This window comes from Plectropomus leopardus, chromosome 12, assembly GCF_008729295.1.
Source record: "Plectropomus leopardus isolate mb chromosome 12, YSFRI_Pleo_2.0, whole genome shotgun sequence".
Classification (NCBI taxonomy): Eukaryota; Metazoa; Chordata; class Actinopteri; order Perciformes; family Serranidae; genus Plectropomus; species Plectropomus leopardus.
Window position 1 is genome coordinate 13,800,214 of NC_056474.1, and position 25,693 is coordinate 13,825,906.

At 41.6% G+C, this 25,693-nt stretch overlaps 1 protein-coding gene across 5 annotated transcripts; it reads left to right on the forward strand.

Moving 5' to 3' along the window:
- The first annotated feature begins 133 nt into the window (after nucleotides 1-133).
- Nucleotides 134-25,411, forward strand: eif4g1a (eukaryotic translation initiation factor 4 gamma, 1a). 5 transcript variants are annotated; one of them, XM_042496997.1, is made up of 31 exons: nucleotides 134-564; nucleotides 2,832-2,958; nucleotides 3,048-3,134; nucleotides 3,379-3,411; nucleotides 4,452-4,631; nucleotides 6,253-6,352; nucleotides 8,977-9,170; nucleotides 9,366-9,458; nucleotides 10,480-10,555; nucleotides 11,520-12,401; nucleotides 12,486-12,574; nucleotides 12,732-12,912; nucleotides 13,779-13,912; nucleotides 14,042-14,161; nucleotides 14,480-14,863; nucleotides 15,448-15,594; nucleotides 15,716-15,952; nucleotides 16,073-16,177; nucleotides 16,383-16,661; nucleotides 17,180-17,297; nucleotides 17,382-17,484; nucleotides 17,725-18,074; nucleotides 18,204-18,325; nucleotides 18,512-18,684; nucleotides 18,810-18,935; nucleotides 19,978-20,059; nucleotides 20,229-20,327; nucleotides 21,080-21,223; nucleotides 21,854-21,935; nucleotides 22,213-22,353; nucleotides 23,916-25,411. In XM_042496997.1, the coding sequence occupies exons 2-31, from the start codon at nucleotides 2,884-2,886 to the stop codon at nucleotides 24,095-24,097; spliced, it is 5,118 nt and encodes a 1,705-aa protein (XP_042352931.1). In that variant the 5' UTR covers nucleotides 134-564; nucleotides 2,832-2,883; the 3' UTR covers nucleotides 24,098-25,411. The 5 variants fall into 5 exon arrangements, with proteins under 5 accessions (XP_042352931.1, XP_042352935.1, XP_042352932.1 ...); XM_042497001.1 differs by having other exon boundaries at nucleotides 8,977-9,128; XM_042496998.1 differs by having other exon boundaries at nucleotides 2,836-2,958.
- The last annotated feature ends 282 nt before the right edge of the window (nucleotides 25,412-25,693 follow it).

A 25,693-nucleotide genomic window follows, 5' to 3' on the forward strand; every position in this document is an offset into this window, starting at 1 on the left:
ACAAATTACGCATTCCTCTGTTTTTTATCGCATTATAGTGAGGCAAAGGCCGATGAATTGATCCGAGCTCCTGTATCACATGACCAAGGAGACGGCATCAAAATTTAATTTTCCCGGAAGTTACCCATGCGACTTGGAGGCGCACCGGCTCCATAGAGCAGAAACATCGCATTATGGCCTCTCTGTGAGCCTCCTGATGCGACAGTTGTGTACATACCGAACCGGCAATCCGTCACCATCGACGCCTTGATCATGGACCTCCGGTCCAGAGGCTTTTTTCGGGGCCATCGGAATTGTCAATAGTACTCCCGAAGTACTATATTATTAGATTTTGAGCACTGTCACTTTTGCTTGACCGGGGATTTAAACCGAAGTGACAGTAACAGCACTCACCCCATCTGCCGGTCAGCTAGCTGCTAGCTCGCTAAGTCAATAGCCAAGAAGGGCATCACTTTTCTTTTGGAGTAAAGGACAAGGGAACTACAACATTTTCATTAAAAGAAGACTGGTCAGAGGCTGATTCCCAGAGTTATCATCTTACAACATATTCACTATTGATTACTGGTAAGAACAACCGGCGGTGGTGGAGCTAGCTTCAAGAACAGTTCGGCTTCATTTTTGTCAAAGGCACACAGGCTAGCAGGCTAGCGTTAGCTGGTTGAACAGGCCCTGCCGGCTGTCACACCGGCACAGCTAACCTGCTAATCTCACCCAGAACATGTAAACCGATAACCTCAAATTAACCACGGTGTTTTAACGTTAGTTTAAAGGTAGGTACTTAATTTTGAGACATTTTTTTAGAGCTGCTAACCTGACACCCAGGCTCGTTCTCGTGGCTAATCTTCATATGGTTAATACCGATCGTTCACTGAGTCATGCTTTTAAGACGATTTTCACTATTTCAAAGCTAATTTCGCAATCTTAACGGTTTGACTGAAAATCTGAAATCGTGTAAGCATAATATTGGCTCAAGTTTAATGTCATGTTGTTGGTTTAATTCGCTGGCGGACCTCGCAGGGCCTGTAATTAAATACACCTCGTAGGACAGACAGGGCAGGGCTAAACCGCTAACCAACATTAGCTTAACTGTAACCTAATCGGTGTGTCAAGTGTTGCAACATTATTGCTAGGACCGGCTTATTTGCTGTTCTCGAGTTTCGATTACTTAACGTAATGTTCACAAGCACAGCAAAACCACCGGGACGAGCTGTGTGTACTTTAAGGTTAAATGTGGTTTCAGCCACGTAGCGTAACTAAGCAAAATGTCTATGATAGTGGGACACGTAACGTTAGCCGGCTGTTGGCTAACGATTTAACCTGCTTCGGCCGTTGTTAGCGGGCCAGTAAAATGTCTTTTCATCCTATGTCTCAGCTAAGACAAAATAGGAAGCTTTTAATAGTCTACTTGTCACATTTAATGTCGGTTCACAAGGCTGTTAGCCGTCCCTGCTGACAGATCCATATGGTAGCTTTGATGCCCTGTCCCAAAGAAGCATGGCATTAGCTAGCAGCTAATAGTTCCTGTGTCAGCAGGTGGATGGTGGATGACACGTCTGCTAGTGAGTGGTTTCCATCAGATTTGATTAATTCCCACAAGTATAACTTGTTCCACCACAGTGATTTGTCATGATGTGAAAACTGCAGTTGGTTTTGAAACGGATGCATTTGAGTGGATTATTTGCACATGTAGCTAGCACAACCAGGGGGCATTGAAGCCACTGTTCACACAGTAAATGAACTTTGACCTCAGGTATCCATTTTCTTAAATTCACTCAAAACCAAACCATTCCTGGTGATTTGATAGCAGGCACACATGAATTAGAGGTACAGTACCATGCAAAACTCATTACTCATTATCATATTTTGTAAATCTTACATTTGTCTGCCCAAGAACATTGAAGACACGCTAAATGGAAAGGGAGGTCACACTCAGGGTGGGAAATGAACTTTTTTTGTCCACCAGCCACTGTGGCTACTAGCAGATTCCAAAATCCACGAGCCACTCAATAGATTTCCATTGTTTTTGTGACTGGTAGATGAAGCAAATCTAGCAGCGGCTTGCATATTTTACCAGCATTTGGCTGGTGGCTGGTGCTAATTTCCAACCCTGCACTAAATACTCCAAACTTAAGCCCGTTCAAGTTGTTTTATCCTGAAATATTTGCATTTTTATTATTGTGTACATATTTTTTGTATGTTCTGGTAGTAATTTTAGAAAGAGACTACTGAGAAATAAATATAACCTTTATAACATTTCTAAAAACACAAAGTTTAAAGTGGCTCAAGACTTAAGCACAGTACTGTATCTCCAAGCTGCTACAAGTAATCTCTTATCTATTTGCTGTTTGCTTTTGACAAAGTCATGATCACTTAGATTATTTAAAAAGGGGCTTTGACAGTTAAAAAAAACCACAATCCTAATAGCCACTATTTCTACTCAAACAGGCAGTTTGGTGTGGAGGGTAAAACACACAAGTCCTTTGGTATATGTTTAGAGCAAGGAATTTGCAGACGAGGTTAACACTACTTGCTTATAAGACTGTGTGCATGAGCCGTGCTATAAGCAAGTGAGGGGTCGTGGGAGGTGGTGATGTTATCAAAGGCGAAACCACAGACACACCCTCTCTGCTTGATGAGATGATGCCACACTAAAAGTTCATGTCCTCATACAGTGTTTAGTGATATCTACCCTGTGTGGCTGCAAATATCACTTTCAATGAGGATCAGATTTGAACTAAAAGCAATTTACTCTCAATGTCTTTAACTAACACGTAGTTAATGCTTAATAGTTCATCTTTTTTTGTATTTCTTGCTCCTTTTTTTTCCCTCAGAAAGGTTGGCAACACAAGGCCACCCTAATGCAGAACCATAAAAGAACGTGAAATGAACAAACCACCACAGCCTATAACGGGACCCACTTCTGTCCCAAACCCTGCCCCTTCCCCTGGATTGACACAGGTGAGAGAAACCAACCATGGAGAATCTGATTTTTTTTGGTAGATGAAAGTTAAGTAACGCCGATTTTTCCTCTGTGCTCTCCTCTCAAGGCTGCTTACGGTCCTGGACAACCCCCTTCTCTTGTTTTTGCTACCCCTCCACCTCCACAAATGAACTCTGCACCACAGCCAAGACAGGTATTGTTCACAGCATGTTTTCTTTTTCCTTATGCGGAGGTTTTTGCTTCCAGTGTCTTAATTGTGTGATATTTTGCCCCGTATGGGATCCCTCCCTTTCCTGCTCTTTGACAAAAACTTCTGACACGGCTTCTTCTGCTATAAGGCTTTGGCTAAATCTTTGTGCGTGTGTTGTGGCGTATTCGCCATGTTTCTCCTTGAATGTAAATCTTGACTTCTTTCCTCTCTTCTGCTGTCCTCCCAGTTTGCTGCAGGCCCCCGTACTTTACACCAACAGGTACTAACACCCCTCACTTTGCCTTACATCCCCTTTGTCTCCGTAGTGTAGTGCATGCTCTTGGTTCCACGTGTTGGAGAATTAGATGAGAACGCTGTATTTTTTTTTTTTTACTTTTCCTAAGGTCCAATAACATAAAGTTCTACATCTCATCCTTGAAATCCACATTTCTGTGTTTGGAAATATTACCATTTTTGAAAGTTGTTGCAGGTTTGCTATGTTATAGCCGAGTTCACCCAGGCCATATTTATTCTTTTTTCACCTTGCACCTGCACATACCCACAGTTTTCTCCCCCCATACTTCTCTGCATTTGTAAGACATCTTCCCAAACATGTATTAAAAACAGCCTAGTAGTTTAATATTTAAGGGAAGTAATTTTAGTACCTGCAGCATTCTAACATTGTTTCACTGCCTGCATGCACCTGCAGCCCCTAAAGTGTTTCTTTAACCCGCAGGACTTGAGGGGATCTTACTTCTATGCAGACCTGTACAGAGTTGCATGTGTACAGCTATGGTTGTTTGAGCGTACTGTTCATGGCTGAGATATTTTTGCTGCTGCCTCTCATGCTCTTCCTTCTGACACCTTGTTATCTCAACCTTCCACATTGTCTCTTGTCCTCATTTTCACCTTAATCTCACTCCCTCTCTTGCTCTCTGCTCATGTGTTGCGCGGCTGAAGGGTGGATACAGAGCGTTACAGGTAACAGCTTTTCTCTTCGTCCCTCTCCCTCCCTCTCTTAACTTGGGCTAACCTCAGTGTTGCACGGAGACATATGACATTCAATACAATTTGAGCTCAGTGTAACCCAAGAGCTGAACTTTCTGCACACATTGGCAGTTGCTGTGAGTGCTTCCAGCTGAGATTAGGTGTGTGTGCGCGTGTCCAGTCTCACACACACACACCTGATCTCAGCTGGAAGCACAGCACAGGGGTTAGGACCACCATGGTTAAAGACGGTTAAATGCGCACACACAGCAACAGGTTCGCTTGTGCTTTGATTCATCTTCCTTTCCATATTCTCCTTTATCTGTTCTTTAGAGTTATTATCAGAACCGACCGGCCATGGCCACCAGTGCTCCGAGGGTACAGACAAGTAGTGGCCCACGACCTGTCGGACCTACCCACGTCTACCCGCCCAATTCCCAGATGATGATGATTTCCCAGCAGCAGCTGTCTTTTGCAGGCTCCCCTCAGGGCTACTTCATCCCCCCTGGACAGGTTGGTTCACGTTCTGTTTGTTAAAAGAAAAAAAAGACACACATTACCGGTCTACACAACAACCTTCACACAAGATACTAAGTTTATGCTCGTCATATTACCGTAGTGGCCCTAATATAATACAATGCTTTTTTAAAGAAAAAGTGGAGGTCAAGGTTAAAGCTGTGGTAGCAGAAATCCAGAAAATGGAAAATAATGGCAGGAAGCTCTCCCTTCTGTGCCCTAAGCCTCTCCAACCAGAACGCGGCAGGCATGCAGACGCCTGATACTGTAACCAATTGTTTCTCATACGTTGGTATATTTTATCTCATTTCATCATAGAGCTACAGGGCAGAACATTATTTGGCACCTGTTTTGATCATCAAATAATTGTTATCCACTTTTTAAAGCAAAAAAAACAATCATTTGCTAATGTTATGCTATTAAAATTTAAGAATTTGATGCTTTTCTTTTGTCATACTTGATAAACTGAGCAGCTTTGGATTTTTGGACTGTTGGCTGGATAAAACACTGGGGCTGGGCACTGGGCTTTGGAAAGTTATACTGGGCATTTTATACTGTTTTCTGACATTTTACTGATACAATGATTAATCGAGAATATAATTGGCAGATTAATCAACAAATAAAATAGTGTTTAGTTTCAGCCCTAGCTGGGAGTCAGAGGACACAATAGGATTTGAGACTTTAGTTTTATTTATGTATTTATTTATTTTCCAGACTCTCGTTTTGATAAGTCTGTTTTCCGATTTTGGGTGGCTTTGCAATGTAGGCAGTTGTTGCCAATGCTGGAATAGCAACTTTTTCTGCAGGACTCTCTGCCACTGAATCGGGCTTTCACAGAAGAGATGTGCACTTGCATCTGCATTTGTAGAACAGCCAAGAAAACAAAAAATAAAACACGCTCTCTGACATAAACTGTGACTGGCCAAAGTCTCCCTTCGCAGTCTAGACTATCTAAAGCTTGAAAACAGATTCAAGAGGAGGTCCAGAAATCTATGCTTAAAATTAATCAATTAATTAATTATTATTACTTTTTCAGGATAATTATTATATTCACTATTATGTATAATAGTGAAACTGGCTACCACAGCTTTATCAAACAAATCTGTTCTCCCTAAGTAAAGGGAGTACCTGCTCCTACAGAATGAGCGGAAACTAAAATTGTTTAGGAAACTTATTTTAACCTACTGTAGTTTCTGACTGCTCATTAGCTTGTTTTGCTGGCATGGAGAAATTACATTCTTGGTGAGTGAAAATGAGTCAAATTTCCAATGAGACGGATCTGTCAAGCCGCCAAGAATTAACCGGTGTCACAGCATGTTACCGTAGAAAGCTGAAAAATGCTATCAGCCAGAGAAAATCATCCTGTCTGCTTCCAAGAGCCGAACAGGAAAGTGTGTGAGCGTGCGACTAATAGACACAATGAAGAAGTAGCTGCTTCTGAAAACAAAAAGCAAATGTTTATCTTCCCAGAAACGTGTGTTACAAAAAGGATCTTATCTTATTCACATTGATACAGTATGTTACCGTGGAGACGGCAGAGATTTTGAATGACGCTCTCCCAACTTAACTGTTGGGACTCTATTGTTGTTGCCTCTGACTCTGTATGTTGTCTCTGCAGTACCGGGCCCCATATATGCCTCCTACTCAGCAGTATCCTGTGACCAGCGGTACAGCAGGCTTCTATCCGGGAACGAGCCCTGCTGAATACCCAACTTATGGTAAGAGTTTTTAACCAAGACCGACAACAGCCAAGCACAACCATAAACACTGAGGATTATCAGTTAAAAGAGGTGAAACAGTTTAACAGATTTTTTTTAGCATATAACACTTTGCCGATAAGGTAACGCTGTTGTGGTTTTGCTTCGCTGGTCGGTGTGTTTAATGTCTCTCTGGGTCTAAATGCTGTGTGTAGTGAACTGCCAGTTGCATGTGGTCTGGCTTGATTCTGCTTCGGCCTGTGTTCTCTCTATCTGCAGTCTCACCTGACACTGCCTTACAGGTTCCATGAAATGACTTTAGGACAAGAATTTTGCTCTTTTGCAGGATGAATATCAGCATAAGGTGTTAGGGTGGGATTTAATGTAAGGAGGGTTATAATTTGAATATTAATGATAGTTCAAAAGAACAGAGACTCCAAGAATGGAAAGCAAACATTTGAGTATTGCACTTTTTGAAAATGCAACACATTTGTGACTTGCGTTACTGCTGCAAATGCTCATTTGCTCGCCTCTGGATTTATTAAAGACGCAAAGAACGCACAAAAAAACAGCAAAGTAATATGCAGCCAGGAACACAAGGTACATAAAAGCCGTTCATTTCATGGGACCTTTTTAACACCCTGCTTCCTCTGGATCCTCTCATTAACTCATTCTGCATCTGTCTCTTCCCGCCCTCTCTCCTTCTTTCCTCCCTTTCCCGTCCCTCACTCCCTTCCTCTCGTTTGCTGCGTTGGTTCAGAGCCCTCTCTTGCTGCGAGGGAGAGGCGGGGTGGTGGGGGGAGAGGGGGCGGCCGAGAAAACGGCCGTCTCTCTCTCCACGGTGCTCCTCTCACCTCCCAGCGCTACCCTGGTGAGTAGTGTGTGTGCTTGTGCGTTGGTCAGCAGGCTTTAGTGGCAAAAATCTCTGTGGCACTTCCTGTCTCTGATAGTGTTGCAAATGCGTTTTTCTTTTCTTTTGGTAACACACGTGTTTACTTTTATATGCAAAGTGCAAAGTGAAAACGTGACGGTCATTTATACAACTCCATTGAATTGTATTATAGATATCTTGAAAGTGGATTTGAAACACTGAATATGACTGTGGTTCGTTTCATTTTCACCTTAGGCAAGATATGACACTACAATCAAACTAATGATATTTATCTAGATTTATGTGGAATACCAGTATTTAGACTCGCTTTTTGTACTTTACTGTACTTCAGACCAGTCAAGTTTTGATACAATATAATTTGAGAGTTTTAATGAAATACAAAGAAACAGGGACAGTCAAAAACAAACAACACAAAAAACTTCTCCACACAAATTATTCACTCTACAAGTGTCTCCATCATCAAGAGGTCAAGTTGTCCAACCACAACAACAGAGCAAGATGCTTATAACTTTGCGTTAAGGTTAATATGTCTTAGCCTAAGAACGCTTTCTGGCTTTCAGTAAAATTTCGGAATCAGAGCTCCTGCATCAGCAACAGAATCTCTGTTTACTCCTCACTACTTTCGTAATTATCTCTTTGGTTTTGCATATCCATATTAGTGATTTCAAACTTTGATTTTTTTTTTTTTTTTTTTTTTTACATCAAAGGACAAAATGTGTTTTACAGTACCAAGTTTACCATGCTTACCTCAACAGCTCCTACTGGCAAACAAGCAGACAACAGAGACGAACCATTCTAGTGACAAATAGTTTGTGGAAAGATGGTTTCGTCCTGCTGGCAACAATGTAAAATACTTTCAACATTTCTAGTAGCTCTGGATGGATATCAATTTCAATGGTAGTGTCATATCTTGCCCGAGATGAAAAATAAACAAACGCAGTCATATTATTCAGAGTCTGATGCAATAAAAGAGCTTCCTAAATGATAATTGTACCATAAGAAAGTATACCTTTTATTCGTGCATTCTGTGTCGGTGCAGTTTATGCCCAACAGGTTGTAGACGGCAGTAAAAGCATAGTTGCCATTTCTATAAATGTTGTTGAAAAACTGAAATGTTCATTAAAAAAAATTGGGCTAGTTTTAGGTTCGACTTTTTTTGACATGCAAATCACCAAAACCTGTGCTGTTATCAGTTGCTCCAACAATATCCATGAACTCTGGGGAATAAACTGAAACCAAAAAGTCAGGATCCCTGTTAACATGTTGAGGTTGTTAGTTCAAAAGCCTGTGTTATAACCCATTTCATAGTAATGTTTTTCAGAATGAATAAATTTAACATAATGTCCATCGTTTCATTCGCTCAATACAACTCGGCGTTGCTAAAGGGCACAACACATAAATCAGCCTTCACATAAGCCTTTATGTATATAATATGTACAAGTTTATATTTTGTTTATATTGTGATCCACACACCGCAAACAGGCTCTGTGTGGATTCATGTGGTGTGTTCCTACAGGAGTCTCCCCTCTGTTATTGCAGGAGGTTTATATTAAATATGAATAGGGTCTACACCCACAAACCACCTTGCAGGGTTTTCAGGAAAACACAGCAAATAAAGACATTTTTGGTCACAACTACATGAAAAAAAAAACAACTTGTGAATCCCAGATGGACGGTTATTCTAGTATGAAGCTGCATCTGTCGGTTCAGTATTATTTTCTTATATTTGTTTTGTTTCCTCTCGCTGTTACAGCAGGAGCATACTATCCAGCTCAGCCGCAGTACTCTCCGTCTGTCCAGCCGGCGCCGGTCATGATCAACCCCGCCCAGCAACAGCAGCAAGCCCCGGCTCCTCAGCAACCACCGGCACAGTCACAAGGGCCACCAAAGAGGGAACGCAAACCGGTAGTGTGTCACAACAAAAGGGCAGCGCACCTCTTGTCTGAGGTCAAAAAAAATGAATGGACTGAAAGTGTATTGTCTGTTCACTGTGGAACTTTCTCTTTTACCTGAAAATAACAACAGTATTTATCATGATGGGTGGCAGCTACAGATCAGCAGAGACAGCACCATTACGTGCTGTCTGTGTTTGATACATGTTTTGTGTGCAGTTGAACCAATATTTGCTCGTTCTTCTTATAGATAAGGATACGAGACCCCAACCAGGGCGGGCGTGATATCACAGAGGAGATCATGTCAGGTGGAAGGTCCACCACCACACCGACTCCCCCACAGGTGAGACATATTTTGGGAAGACTAGCTTTTATTGACTTGTTTGAACTCTGATCTGAAACAAGCATGGTACATGGTTCAAAACAGAACTGTTTTATTTTGTTTTTATTTTTTTATTTTAAGTCCTGAGTACAAATAATGACTCATTTTTGTGTTTATCTGAAATAAAGGTTTAGTTTTTCTTATTTTAGAAAACTATTGCTGTCAGCTAGTCTGTACTGACCTAAGATAGTGTGTATGTATGTAAAATGAAATAAAGTAGAGTAATGGACAGTGCCAACTGTGGAACTTGAGTTGTTAGATAAGATATCTGTAATTTTGACTTAATTTTTTTCTACTTTAGTAGTTGGCTTATTTGACAATGTTGTAATTTTCCCAAAAGTGAAAGAAAATGTATTATTTACATCTTATACACTTTAAATACACAAACAAGTATTGATTAAAAAAAATGCACACCTTGAGCAGATCGTTTCTGCACTCATTTTGAAGAAAAGAAATGACATTTGGTGTGTTTGTGTGTGAACAAAGAGGCACATTGTTGAAGAAAACAAAGCACAGCTCAGAATTTCTTCACGCATCAGCTCCCAACTAATTTTTTTTCCTCGGGGTAATTGTATGTTTTCATACCTCTGTGCCGACATGGTATTATCAGCACAGCACTGATATAGCACAGAGTTTCACAGAATGAAGCAGAAGCAAATGCACTCAAATATGCACTGACGTTGTTGAAATGTTATTTTAGGAACTTGCAAGTTCATTGCCAGCTGGGTTTGGGAAGACATTAGAAACACTTAAATAAAATGAAATACATTTGAACAGCAGGACACACTGAAGTCTTCAGTATGACCATAGAGTTTAATCAATAAACCAGATAAGTCTCAACTAAAAGTGAAAATAATTTCATAAAGATAGCGATGCAGGGATGTTGTGATGACTTACACTAAACTCATGGATGTAAATCATAAATCATAAATCTGTGCATTTTTAGATCTTAAAAACACTAAATACTTTTTTTTTTCTGCAGGTCTCCTCTGCAGATTTAAGTCCTGCACAGACCAACGGTGAAGTTACACAGCCGGCCACGACAGTGACCAAAGGAGGTGAGTACATTCTCTGTTTAACTGGTAACCAACAATAAGAATTTGGACGGATTAATATGGTCAATTTGAAAAATACCTAATAAATATAATATATTGGCACTGTTTGGGGAAGATGATGAAACCGTGCAGTCAGTGACATGATGTTGCTGTCTGTTACAAACTGTCTGTTGCACAACACAGTCAGTTCAACATCTTCCGAGTTAGCACAAGCTAACACAGCAGCGATTAACATCAAACAACGAGCTGTTAAGCAGTACGAACAAACTCGCAATGAAACAGCTTAACTCTTTAAACCTGTTGGGTAACGTTAGCCTTGTGATGCTACCAGTGAGCCGTGTCACTGTGTGCGGGGTGGGCGGACTCAGCGGCTCCAGTGCGGAGCTGACACTCTTGCAGCAGTTTTCTTGTGCTGTGTTCAGATGCCTTTCACAACCACTACAGCCTATGAAAACTGAGAACATTTGTTTGATTTCTTTTTAAAATTTGGGGGGGGCAAAAAGGCAATGAGCAACTTGGCAAGAGATGGCTCCGGCAACTGCAATTGTTTTTTTTATTTTAAAAATTGTAAAGAAAACAATTTTTATAAGCCTAATAAAAATATAGATATTTAAAATTCTCTTACAGAAATATGTATGTGAGTGTACATTAGCCCTTTTTTCAGATAATGTATTTGTTTTTGTTTTATTTACTTTTTTAATTTTTTTGTAATTTTCAGGTCATTTACTTGTAATTCTTTAGAATAAATTTCTCGCAAATTGTGAGTAATTTCTTGTCAAGATGCTCATTGCCTTCTCCCAGGCCGACTTTCACAGGTTTCAAAGGGTTAACAGTCAGTGATTGGTTAACGAGGATCGGCTATCTATCACAAACAGTTCTTTGAAAAAAATCTAAACTAGCATTCCTACAAAATTGCTGTGCTCCACATTTTCCCCATTGTGATTATTTCATGTGATTCATTGCCCAGATGAAAACATGGAGCCTCCAATCAGCGCTGAAACCCCACCTCCTCCTGCCACAGCAAACACAGAGCCTGTGGTGGAGGCCAAACAGGAAACAGACAGCCAGGTGACGCCGCCTGCTGAGCTAGCCGCACAGTGTGTAGCCCCTAAAGCCGCTGCTGAGGTGCCATCCCCATTGATAAAGGACCAGCAGTCTCCCTCTCCCCTCCCTGCAGCAGCAGCACCTCCTCCTGCTGCTGAGGCAGAAAATAAAGTTGATGATAAAGTTAGTGACACAGTAGACGCTCCTGTCGGGCCTTCGGCATCATTAGCAGCACAAGAGGCGCCTGTCGAAGTGGAAGAACCACAGGCCGCTCCAGCTCCAGCTGAGAAGGCACCGCAGAAGGAAGAGAAGAAAACAGAGGAAATGAAGAAATTGGAAAAAGAGGAGCAAGTGCCCAGCGCTAAGTTGGAGCCTGCAGTTGAGGTTGCGGCAACAGTTACCCCTGTTAACGAGGCTAAAGCAGAAACATCGACAAAGACAGAAACCGAAGTCTCTCCGCCTCCCTCCTCCGCACAGGAACCTGCTGCTCCACAGACACAAAACGCTGCCCCTGAACCTGAACCCACACCGGCTGAAGCAGCAGAGCCTCTTCTCTCTAACGGCCTTCCTCAGGATGCTGAGGAACTGTCTGAGGATGTGGCATTTTCAGACACTACACCGCTTGACAAGCCTGACGCTTCTCAATCTCAGGAATCCACACCTGTGGCTAAAACGGTAATGCCAGCCCAGGAGGAGGAGGAGGAGCAGCAGGAGGAGGAGAAGAAAGAGGAAGAGAGGAAGGAGAAAAGTGAGGACGCCTCTCCTGCCTCTGTTAGCTGCCCTACAGAGGAATCTACTATGCAAGGTAAGGTGGAGCCAATTCTGGCTCACATTTATAAACGTCACATGTGATGTGCTAGATTTTAATGTCTGTGTCGATTTGTTGAAGCTGCAACGTCTGTGCCAAAGAAGAGGAAGAACATGAAGGAGCTCAACAAGAAGGAGGCCATTGGAGACCTCCTGGATGCCTTCACGGAGGTGTGTATCCGTCCAGATGACGACACAAAGGTCATCTTGTCCCAGCAGTTTCAGCTGTATCAATAACGTTTGAGGATTTTTCGTTTTATAACCGGGTTATCATAATACATCTTCATCTTTTCCTGTTTTTTCGTTGGGTTTGTTTTTTGCGCTGCAGGAGCAACAAGCCAAGCCTGCTCCTGAACCCTCGTCCACTCAGGCCGACCTTGTCCCTGTTGCTCCACCTGAACCTCCTGCTGAGGTTGCAGATGAGACCTGGGAGGAGAAAGAGGACAAGCAGAATGCAGAACCTAAAGCCACACCTGAGCCAACTGAGAAGAAATACCAGTACAAAGAAGGTAGGTTGTGACAAAAGCCCCTTTTACACTCCCTGGTTAAGGTGAGAATGTTAATGCCGTGATTACTCCTTGCTGTTCTGTATAAAAGGTGTGATTGTGGATGGGCAGACAGAGCTGTTTTGCCTTTAGGGCTGGAGCTAACCATTTCGGATATTCGTTAAGTGGTTGGGTTTTCAATTATCAATATAAGGATTCATTTTAATTTTTATGAGAAAAAATAAATAGCCTAAATACATCTTAAATCTCTCTTTGTTGAAGTTAGTATGCTCTGCTTCTGTTGGCATAGAAAGGTCGTTGAACCCAGCGCCTCGGGAGTTTGAGTTGGCCCTCTCGGCCCCCCTCTTTCTCTCTCCGTATATGTAAAATTGTGGAGACAATTGAAAAGCTTCTTACTCTCCAAACAGAGGATAAGATCATCTAGCACGTAATGGATGGTTAATGATTCTTATTGCCATGTTATGTTGTGTTACTGTTTTGAAAGGTCTGCCCGACATCTATGTTATATCTCAAACTGGAGGCCGACGTTTTGTTGCATGTCACGCCCCGTCACAACTCCTAAGCTATGTAAAATCATATAGGGGGGTGGCATTGTCAGCAGTGTTGGTTCTTTATAAAAAAAAGCAAAGTTGTTGTGATCGGGTCGTCGTCATCGCAAAATCTGAGTAAAATCGTCTCAAGATTCTCCAGAAATGGCACCGTTTTTGCATGTAGTGGAACAGTAACTGCTGATATTAACAACACCTGTAGCTGTTTTTTATGTTAACATGTACCTAAAGTTAAAAATGAAAACAAAAAAATATGAGGGCACATGTTTGCCTATTTTAGTGAAACACTGTGTCATGTAACTTTTCTCGTTCATCCCTCAGAACAATGGAAGCCGATAGATCCAGAGGAGAAGAAGCGGTACGACAGGGAGTTCCTCCTGGGCTTCCAGTTCATCAGCGCCAGTATGCACAAACCCGAGGGCCTGCCTAGCATCAGTGACGTGGTCCTGGACAAGGTTGGGGATGTTTATTATACTCATATAAGTGGATGTTGAAATAGAAGCTGCATGGAAGTTTTTCTGTTGATAAAGAATGAGGAAACGAGACGTCCATCCAGGTCATTTCTCCTCTTACTTAAACTACAGGCGAACAAGACTCCACTTCGGCCTGCTGACCCAGCTCGAATGATGAATGTTGGTCCTGACTTTACTCCCTCGTATTTGGGGAACCTTGGGAGCAGATCAGTCGGAGGACCACGAGGCCCGGTGAGTGAATTTGTCTCTGCCCTTTCTGCCGTGGTTTCTTAGAAACGGACACTAATTTCTATCTGCAACTGTGCAGAAATACAGCATTTGAACAAAATGAAAAGACATGCAAAAAGAAAACCGAAGCATAATTTTAATGTTGATTCAATCACCTTTCAATGTTGTAAATGAAGCTTCCAAGTTTCAAACATTTCAGTGCAGTTCTAAAATGTCCTGTCTGTTTTGATTATGGCAACAATCATAAATATATGTATTTGTTTTGCTGATCAGGTTTGCTTTCTAAGGTTTCTAAATTTGCATATCTTCCCATCCCCTTAGCCCCCTGGGCCACGTCGCTCCCAGCAGGGTCAGAGGAAAGAGCCCAGGAAAATCATCAGCAGCATGTCCCTCAGCGACGACGTGCAGCTCAACAAGGCTGAGAAGGCCTGGAAGCCCTCATCTAAGAAGTCTCGAGGCCGCACTGAGGAACCTGAAGAAGAGGATCCCGAACAGAGCAAGACTCAAGAGCTGTTCAAGCGTCTGCGTAGTATCCTCAACAAGCTGACCCCTCAGAAGTTTCAGGAGCTGATGAAACAAGTGACAGAGCTGACGATAGACACAGAGGAGAGGCTGAAGGGAGCCATTGACCTCATCTTTGAGAAGGCCATCTCAGAGCCCAACTTCTCTGTGGCCTACGCCAACATGTGCCGCTGCCTTATGGGGGTAAGACGTGTGATTATGTCTAAAGTTTCTCATTACTTCAGGGGGGACTTCTGTTTTGTGTCACTTAATGTTCATGGTGGAGCTGATGAAGCACATTACAATCCCTTTTTTAGCGTTTTTATTAAGTATTTAACGGTATACTACACAGGATTTGCTTTGAAAAGACAAAATATGGACTCATACAAAAGTAAACCCTCATAAACATCATCCACTAGAGGTGTGTGGTGGTGTATTTATCTGCAGAGACTAGGGTTACACTTTTCTTCGATTATTTGTAAAATTAACAATCAATTATTCGATTAATCTGTTTGTTTGGGGTTTTTTTTAAACTAAAAACATTGGTTAAACAAAACAATACCTTGCATTGCCTATCAATTAATGCAGAAAATTAGACGGATAGATAGATTTTCTTTTTTGCCGTGATCGGGCGTTTTTTTGGGAATAGTGCACAGGTGAGTAATATATAGTGAAAGAGAATGATTCTGGGGTTGGCCTCCACTTTGCAGGTGATACTGTTTATTACAAACAGTAACCCTCAATTCCTGCATAGTAAATAACACATACTCTGCTTTTTCCTCTTTCAGTTGAAAGTCCCAACCTCAGACAAACCAGGAGTTTTTGTTAACTTCCGCAAACTGCTGCTCAACCGCTGCCAGAAAGAGTTTGAGAAAGACCAGGACGATGATGAAATCTTTGAGAAGAAACAAAAAGAAATGGAGGCTGCCAAAGAGGTAAGAAATGTGATCTTTCACTATCACTGTCCCAACCACTGCAGGCTTTGTTGCTTATTTAGACTAAACTGATTGTGTTACCCACCACTGAGCACAAACTCCCGCTCATATCTGCCCACAGGGAGAGGAGCGTGAGCGTTTGAGGTTAGAGCTGGAGGAGTCCAGAGACCAGGCCCGCCGCCGTTCACTGGGAAACATTAAGTTCATCGGCGAGCTCTTCAAGCTAAAGATGCTGACAGAGGCCATCATGCACGACTGCGTAGTGAAACTACTGAAGAATCATGACGAGGAGTCTCTGGAGTGTCTCTGCAGGCTGCTGTCCACTATTGGCAAAGACCTTGACTTTGAGAAAGCAAAGGTTAGTAAAGAAAAAACACACACACATTTACACATTCCACCATCACCCCGTGTTGCGGTCACTAATGTGGTCAACATTGTTTGTCTCATAAATGCCACTTTTTCTCTTTGTCCCTGTTAGCCTCGAATGGATCAGTATTTCAACCAGATGGACAAGATTATCAAAGAGAGAAAGACCTCATCCAGAATCCGCTTCATGCTTCAAGATGTCTTGGACCTCAGAAAGGTAAATATTAATTAATCTGTCAGAGGATGTTGTATAAAGAGCCGATAACAAGCATTTCTAGTGGTGACTAATGCTGCGAAGTATTCCTGAATCAGCAGACTTGTTTTTTGTGAAGTCATCCACAGCGATTACGAGTCTCATAGGAGCCGTGAATGTCGACATTAAACCACAGGAGCAGTTTTATAACCGTCCCCTATCTCTACAGAGTAACTGGGTGCCTCGTAGGGGAGACCAGGGTCCTAAAACAATCGACCAGATCCACAAGGATGCCGAGATGGAGGAGCACAGAGAACAGATCAAAGTCCAGCAGCAGCTCATGTCCAAGAAGGAGGGAGGCGGAAGAATGGGAGGGAACATGGGGGGCCGAGGGCCTCACACACCAGGAGGCGGCAGGACCAGCCAGCCCCAGGACGAGGGATGGAACACGGTGCCCATCTCCAAAAACAGACCCATCGACACCACCCGCCTTAGCAAGATCACAAAGGTAACGTTCATGCCTGACACAAAAGTTTCCACTAAAATCTTGGTCATTTATCCTCTGAACCTGAAGCACTTTTATGGCTTTTTTTTTGCTCCTGTCTTATTTTACTCACTGTGTTCTCCACTCCATGAAAACAGCACAGTCATGGTTAGAGGTGGAGTGAACTCAAAAATGTGTTTTGTGGAGTTTAACACAGTTATAGTGTCTTAAATCTTTTTTTTTAAAATTTCTTTGATAATTAATATTATATACAATAAACATATATGTTTTGCTTTTTACAGGATCTGATTAGTGCAAAAGGTTTATCTTTGGCAAAAAATTAAAGAGACATGTAGAATAAAGTTATTTTCATAAAATGTCACTTTTTTAAGCTTAGATTTGGTTATGTTTCCTGACAGAAGTGTTGGTTTTGAAGTGTGTTGCACTTTAACAAATAGCCCAAGTCTTGCAAACTTATTCTGCTAAGTTGAATGCTTTTAGAATTAAACTTTGTTATGGTAACTTTTTGTATCTCCCTGCAGCCTGGTTCTCTGGACTTCAATAATCAGCTGTTGGCTCCGGGGGGAAAAGGCATGTGGGGCAGCTGGGGCAAAGGCAGCAGTGGGGGAACTGGAGCAAAACCAGCAAGCGGAGAGCCAGGTAGAAGACCTTTTTAAAAAGAAATGTGGTTTTAAGCTGATTTGGTGCATTGAGGTGTTAATCTTTCCACTTCCCTTTTTTTAGATTCTGGTCGTCCAGCTACCAGCACTCTCAACCGCTTCTCAGCGCTGCAGCAGTCCGGTTCATTGTTGTCTTCAGCTGACTCTGATCGCAGAGCGCCTCAGAGGTATTCAGCAGCTGCAGATATTTTCTCAAATGAAATGTCTCGTCCTTGTGCTCCTATTTTCATTTCTACATTCTTCACTGTTTACAGGAGTAAAAGGCCTGGATGAGGTTTTGTTTTTTTTTAGACATTTCTATGTTTAAGTGTTGACAAATGCAACCTGATACTAATCTATTAAAGATCACATTTGATGGCACAACATTGTGATTCATATGGACCTTACCTTTCTCTTAACACCTGTAGGTCAAGCTCCAGCCGTGAGCGTGGCGACAGAGACAGGGGTGATCGCGACAGGGATCGGTTTGACAGATTCGATCGCAGCGAGGGACGGGAAGGTCGTGATGACAGGAACACCCGGAACCAAATCACCAAGAGAAGCTTCAGCAGAGAGTCACAGGAGCGTGGTGGGAGGACCGGAGACCTCCGAGCCGCGACTGAACCTGTGCGTCGCGTTGCCAGCATGACCGACGATAGGGACCGAGGAAGCAGGGACCGAGGAAGTCGGGACAGAGGAAGCAGAGACCGAGGAAGTCGGGACAGAGGAAGCAGAGACAGAGGAAGCCGGGACAGAGTCCCAAGCAAAGATCTCCCAGGTGAAAAACTCACCAAGCAAAAAGGTTTCGAAATGGATAAATGGAAGAAAGATGTATTTGAGGAAATACTGTGTACACATTTAGATCAGAATGATGTTTAACTTCTACTGTCTCTATTTTTCTCTGCAGTTAAGCGTGAGAGCGCCCCCACTCCTCCTCCTTCTCTTCCAAAACCTGCCTTGAGTGAAGAGGAGCTTGAGAAGAAGTCAAACGCCATCATTGAAGAATACCTCCACATTAATGACTTGAAGGTACAAACGTGATGCGCTCTCACTCAATACTGGATCCCTTTTAAAAAAACGCAATCACTTAGATACAAAAACACAGAAAATTAGGGTTGAAAAATACCAGAGTTTCCCTTCAACCAGCAAATGCTTGAAATATGAAACCGCTCTTGTAGCCAACATCTTGTGTGTGTTCTTCCTCTGCTGCTGTAGGAGGCGTTGCAGTGTGTGTCAGAACTCAACAGTGCCTCACTGCTCTACGTGTTTGTGCGGAATGGCGTGGAGTCGACGCTTGAGCGCAGCACCATCGCCAGAGAGCACATGGGCCTGTTGCTGCACCAGCTTATAAAGGCAGGGATATTGCCCACACAGCAGTACTACAAAGGGTGAGCCTTTAGCAGAAATACATCACAATGTGTTTTCAATGTCTGAAAATAGCTTTTTTTTAATTTCCTCTCAACAGACTGATGTGAAAAAATTGAACTAATTTTTTTTTTTTTTGGGACCACAGGCTAGAAGAGACCCTGGAGGCTGCGGAAGACACAGCCATAGATATACCTCACATCTGGCTCTACCTGGCTGAACTTATTACCCCCGTGCTCCATGAGGGAGGCATCCCTATGGGACAGCTCTTCAGGTGAGTCACAGTGCTGAAAGTCAGGATTGAGATCTGTCAGAAACTGATACTTGTGACTCACATCTCTGTCTAGAAATAGCACAATTTTTTGGATTTTCTTAAGTCATTGAGACTAATGCCGTGTTCACACTTTATGCGATAAAAATGGTTGTTCGTATATGGCTGCTGAAGCATTTTTCACCTCATGAAAATTGGCCCTCAACAGATTTGGTTGCGCTTGCTTTTAGCTAAAAGAAGCAGCTAACAGCTTTTGTGGTTTGCAACGACATACAACAGAAAGCTGGATATAAACACGCAGGCACTGTGCCCTGAAGCAGAGTCAACCAAGATGCTAACACTCTTTATTTGTCAGACCATCACAGCAGCACATTACACACCCTCCGTTGTTTACTTTCCACAATAAAAGACCAACTTACTACTCACCATTTTTCTAATAAGCAACTCAACAAAAATAGCTTACACAAGACACAGGTGTATTTACAGAGTTTACTGTGTAATTTTATAGATTTGCTCACACATCTCTGAGCCCTTCAGATCCTTATTTCTTCTGTGTCTGTGCAGTACTGATGCTGAGTGTAGCTCCATGTGTCCACAGCGTCACGCAAAATTCTTGCGCAAGTTGAAAAATGTCAACTTACGTGAATGATGCAAAATATGCATTTTGGTATCCAACACGTCCATCACACCGACCGGTGTGAATTTGCTTCTGTTTGCATTGACTTTGTATGTAAACTCGTTGCACGAAACGCTCTGATCACATTCGGCGTGAACACACCATTAAAGTGACATCTTCAGGGTGTTTGTCAGTCATCTGGCCCTAAACATGTGTTCCAGTAAGAATTTACACATTCAGAAACATCAAACCTGAGTCTGTCAGCTAACTTGACACCTTTGTCAAATTCTCACAAATGTTATTGAAGTGTTTCTCTCGTCTGTTATTCCCCTCTCTTTCCTTTTCTTGTCACACTCTGATATTTATATCAACAAAAATAGATAAAACAACTCATGTCAGAAGCATAATTCAGTGTTCCTGTGTCTTCAGGGAGATCTCCAAGCCTCTCATACCTCTGGGGAAGGCTGGCGTGCTACTCGTACAGATCCTCAAGTTGCTCTGCAAAGAAATGGTATGTCCTAAATATATAAAAAAAAAAACCAGCATAAGACATGTCGATTTGAGTCCAAACTTTAACATCTGTTTCATTCCATTCTGTTGTACATTAACAACATCTATGCAGTTTGTTCCATTTTAGAGTTTAGACTCACTGGATTTAATGTTTTTTTTCACTCCATCAGACCCCCAAGAAGATCGGGGCCATGTGGACGGAGGGCGGACTGAGCTGGTCAGATTTCTTGCCTGAGGAGGAAGACGTCAACAAGTTCGTCACCGATCAGGTCCGTATTTTACAGAAATACAAGACGGTTACACATTAACAACTGAAAACAGCCACTTCACTTATTATTTTCCCATCGAGGTTTGGTGGAGGCATTTGGTAATAGAGAGATTGTAACCTCTTGCAGAGAGAAGGCACACTCCAATAATGAATGCCTTCATTCAGTCTTGGAAAAAATAAACGCATCTTGTACCAAAATCTATGATTTATTGCAGCGAAGACAACTGCAGACCTAATGCCAGTACCTCCACTCATGCCCTGTGTTGTGCTTTGGTTGTTTACAATTTAAACGCACAAATTTGCAATAAGCTGCGACCACATATGCCAGGCAGGAATCAGCTGTCATTTGGCTCATGAATGATGTTTCCAAAAAATCTTGGGCAAGTCTGGGAATCTTTTTGGAAGTTATGTGCCTTTTTTGCAACAGACCACTCCCACTGCCGTATTAAGCCAACTGGCATGAACATAAACACTACAGAGAGAATAAATATTTGTACACTGGAGTACAGCTCCTAGTAGTTTATTGACTACAACAGATACGAAGTTTGAACCCATCAGGCTCTTCATCAGGCAAATGAACATCAACACAACCTCCATGTCAAATTTCAGCCTCCTTTGGCAAAACTAAGGCCACCAAATAGCGGGATTTTTTTTTTTTGACTAACGGGCAGAGTGAGCTATTAAAAAAACCAGAGAATTAAAGACAACTTTACAAGTTCATCACTTACTTTTTTCTGTCTTTATATACTTTAGAAAGTGGAGTTCACCACAGGAGGGGGGGCGGAGTCAAAGGAGGTCAGTAAGAAGAAGGTCCTCAGTGGAGAGGAGCTGAGCAAACAGCTGGACAGACTCCTCCAGGACAAGGCCAACAACCAGCGCATCCGAGACTGGGCTGAGGTGAGTGATACGTTCTAGTGATGTAGCTCTTATAATGGTCTTTATTTATTTTATTTTTTTAATTAGCATTTTTGAAGTTAAATGATCAGAACTACTAACATACAAAAAAAAAAAATGTCTGTGTGTGTGTGTGTACATATACATATGTGTGTATATCCAGTAAATAACAACAGAGGCAAAAACAAAAAAAATAAATATGCACGGTAATAATAAACCATTCATAAATCATTCAGAATTCATAAGTTGAGTAATTTTATGTCACCTGATTACGAAGTTACTAAGTCCTTCTTTGAATATATGTATTCTGTTCCTAATTCCCATAATGATCTTTTCCACTTCATATTTTCCATTCACAAGATATTTCCATTTCTGATTGTTTAAATTGTTTTTTTAACCAATTTCTTTTTTATTTGTTTAATTTTTAATCTTCTCAATTTCTTCAGGTTTTTTTCTCTAGAGATAAACACAGTGGGTTTTTGTTAATAAATGTGCCAAATATTTTAGTGATTTCTTTTATTGAGTTTTCCCATAAACCATACAGAACCTTATATAATATTCCTTTTTTTAAAAAAAAATATATGAATCATTTGTTTCCACCATTAAACAGTTTTTCTTTCTTTCTTTTTTCAGGCTAACTTGGATGAGCAGCAAGTTGCTTCCAACCAGTTCGTACGAGCATTGATGACATCAGTGTGTCAGTCTGCCATCATATGTAAGTATGACTAATGCAGCATGTAGAAGTAGGGGCTGTCTGTTTTTGTTAATATTATCTTGCGTCTTCGTGTGTTTGTCATCACTTAGGTATTTTTGTTTCAGGGCGGCGGCATAAATTTTCCATGTTGAAAATGTTTCACTGATGCTCATTATGTCAGTGTTATGTGATGATTAACGCAAATGTCAGCATTTTATTGATTTTGGAGCCATGGGGAGTTCAGTTTGATATTGTGTCATGGTTTGTCTGAGCAAGTCTTTTTCTCTCATTGTTTTAGGTGACAACCCGTACAGGGTGGATGCACGGCAGATCAGCCAGAGGGCCAGTTTGCTGCAGAAATATCTCTCTGATGAGCAGAAAGAGCTACAGGCTCTGTACGCCCTCCAGGCTCTGATGGTGCACATGGAGCAGCCAGCGAGTGAGTATCAGTCTACCCGTGGAGTGACAGCAGTAATGTGTTCGGGCAAACTGCACAGAAGTGAGCAAAATAACAAGCACTTCACCAAACAGTAGACCAATGACAAACAAGCTGGGGGAGCTCATGTGTGTCAGAGTTTGACTGCTGCTTTTGTTAATGTGAAATGCAAACATGGTCATTTCTGAGACCATTTTAAGGTGGTATTAGAAATTAATTCAATTGATAAAAGAGTGTCCAAACTGACCCTTTGCTTAGGCCCACACTGAGCACAGACTGGCCAATCAAACAGGGGAGTATCAGCAGAGGTCATGGCATTTCAATATCACATCTTCCAGGCCTGGAAAATGTCAAGTGTAATGATGTGAAGTCCCGTCTCTCCCTCCATGTATGCCAGCTTGTTGAAATTATGTTTTGAATCTCGTGTATTTGAAAAATGTCGAGCAAGTTGAGCTAGAAAAAAAATTATAATGGCTCCTCGAAAAGTTTTAAAAACTGTTTTAAGATTTTCTTCATTTTTTCGCTGTTTTGATGGGATTAAAACCAGCTGTAGTCAAACATTGAGCATGGGGCACCTGCAGTGATGACACTTGTCGACTGAAAAGGTTGGAAGGAAATATACGTTTCACGTTAGATGTTATATCACAAAGTTACACTTCTTTGCCACACTAGCTAGGTTAATAAAGGATTACTATGCACATGCTGCTTTTGCTTTTAAATGACTGTAACAGGGAATAAAGACCTATCCTGCTTAACAGAAGCAGTGTTGCTGCTTAGTTTCACGGTCTTCTGACTTGATCATTCGGTGATGTGGTTGTTCGCTTAAACAGTGCGATCCGAAACATTAGGCTTCAGCTTCTGTCTTTATCTGTTAATCCTATGTGATGTATGAGTGTGTTTGAATGTGACTTTGTGTGAAAGTGCTTTGAGTGGTCGAACGACTAGAAAAGCACCGTAGAAGTGCGAGTCCATTTACCATTTCATCAAAAGAAAAGCACCATCCACGGCATGAAGACGACTTTCTGCTTACAATTCTGCAGTGCTTCTCACTTAAAAAGATGTCAAACCACACCTGTCACTCAGGATTCATATGTGCCTGAAATCTCAATTTATTCCCCACTGTAACGTAATCTACCAGTGTTTATGGTGGTTTGTGACATCCGAGAAAAGAAAAGGCGTAGTTTTAAATTAAAGCTAATTAATGTGGACATGGTCTTTCACAGACTGTTTTGAGGTCTCTGAATGCAGACACTCAGTGCTAACTCTTGTTTGGATGATAGAGCTGCCTTTTGTAATCCACTGCAGTCCATTTCTAAATTGCAAAATAATGTGATCTGACCAGGGAAGAGTCTAAGTACTGTGATGCCTTATAAATATGTGCATGATGACTTTGCACTATTTGTTGAAATGTTGAAAATTAAAAAACAGCAGCCTCAGAAATAGTTATTTTAACACAGACTCGACAGTATGAGCTCATATTTACTGTGTTGTAAGGCTTGTGTTATCTGTTTTCATTGACCATGTTAGATCAGATCAGTATTGACCTCTGTGACCTGTCTCTGCAGACCTGCTGCGCATGTTCTTTGACGCCTTGTACGACGAGGACGTTATCAAAGAGGAGGCCTTCTACAAATGGGAATCCAGCAAAGACCCTGCAGAGCAAACAGGCAAAGGAGTGGCCTTGAAATCAGTCACCGCCTTCTTCACCTGGCTCCGCGAGGCAGAGGAGGAGTCTGACAAGGACTAAAAGACTGAAAACTGAAAGCTGCCGCCCCCCTTTGGCAAGGCGGGGGCTCTGCAGGCAGCTGCAGAGAGTCATGGACAATATTGCCAGAGAGGCAGACTCAAATCAATCCTCAATGAGGATAAATCTTTATTATTTTTTTTCCTTTTCTTTGAGGGATGGACTCAGAAAACAATCATTTCTCTCGACTCTCCCTCTCTTGCTTCCTCATTATTTCCCCACCTGCTTGTCACAGCAAGTGTCCTCATCAAATAAACTTGAAAACTGATTGAGCAGGATTGCTTGTTAACGAGGTGTGAAGTATCCCACATCACTACGAAACTCTTTTTGTCACAATAATACAAACCAACAGGCTGCTTTTTTACAGTTCTAGATAATTATTATGCCATTATAACATCCTATGAGATCTGCAAGAGCGAACAGCGGCGTGCGTGGTGAGGTGGGTTCCCTGATAAACGTGGGTGTCGTCATGCCATAATGTGTGTTCAATCCAAACTCAGCTCTTATGTCTTTGTCCCTTACTGGAGTGTGCAGCATGACTGAAGTGTGTTTCTATTAATGATAACGGTGGACGTCGATAGGCAGTTGAACATGAACTAATCTTAATTTGATGGATGGAGTTTTTAAAACAAAGGTTGTCTATTTTCTCTTCCTGTTTCCCATCATGAACTTAGACGGCAGAAACACGGAGGACTGGTGTTGACCTTTGACCTTGACTACTAGGGGGTGGTCTTAATGCTTCCTTTAAGCCATCCTCTCCCATCCCCTGTAGTGAACCACACTGACTGACTCGTCATCCTTACCTCTTCTATACTTAAACCTGAGCTGTCGTAGAGGACACTTAATGACCCAATCACCATTAAAACTTGAAATCTACAGAAAATTGACTTGATGAAAATATATAAAGTTAAAAAAAAAAAAAAAAAAAAAACTTAAAAAAACAACCAAAACAAAACAAAAACAGAAATGATCCGAAAGCCTTTTCTACTTTAAGTGGAAACTTATTTCAGGAGCGTTCTGTAAATATATAATACCGATAATTAAAAAAAACTTCTTTTTTTCAGTTTTATTTTTCAGAAATGATAAATTGCTGATGTTAATTGCAGTGTATCCTTTTTCCAACACAGACAGCAGTTGTCCAGATGCAGAGAGGTGCTTTAGATAATCCATTGATTATTAGTTGTATTGGAATTTTGTAAATATTTTTTTTCTTTTTGCTTTCTTTATTTAAGAAATTATTGCTTCTCTTGCATCGGAAACTGGAAGATGAGGTAACGGAACATTGCAAATAAAGGACTTACTAAGTTGCTGAGCAGAGTTGTGCGTACGTCTGTCTGAAATGTGTCGATGGTTTTGTGGTTGTGTGTGTGTGGGATTGTACAGAGATGCTCCAAATTGACCTTCTGAAAGATATACTGTGCAGGATTTTGCCTAAAACAAAACAATGCGTAGAATCACTCAGAAGTAATCCCCTTACAATCCTTATTTTAGAGCTATAGGAGAGTGTGGTCATGTATTTTTGTGTAGAGGCTCTGCCCTCTGCCTCTATATGCCTATTTTATGACTTAATGACTTATTTTATGACGAGAGAGCGTGTTT

What these genes read in the sequence shown, in the direction of transcription:
- eif4g1a (XM_042496997.1), top strand. Translation starts at nt 2,884, where the DNA reads ATGAACAAACCACCACAGCCTATAACGGGACCCACTTCTGTCCCAAAC. An exon ending in TCCACATTAATGACTTGAAG is followed by an intron (nt 18,326 to 18,511) that starts GTACAAACGTGA and finishes CTGCTGCTGTAG; the next exon opens with GAGGCGTTGCAGTGTGTGTC. An exon ending in GCACATGGAGCAGCCAGCGA is followed by an intron (nt 22,354 to 23,915) that starts GTGAGTATCAGT and finishes CTGTCTCTGCAG; the next exon opens with ACCTGCTGCGCATGTTCTTT.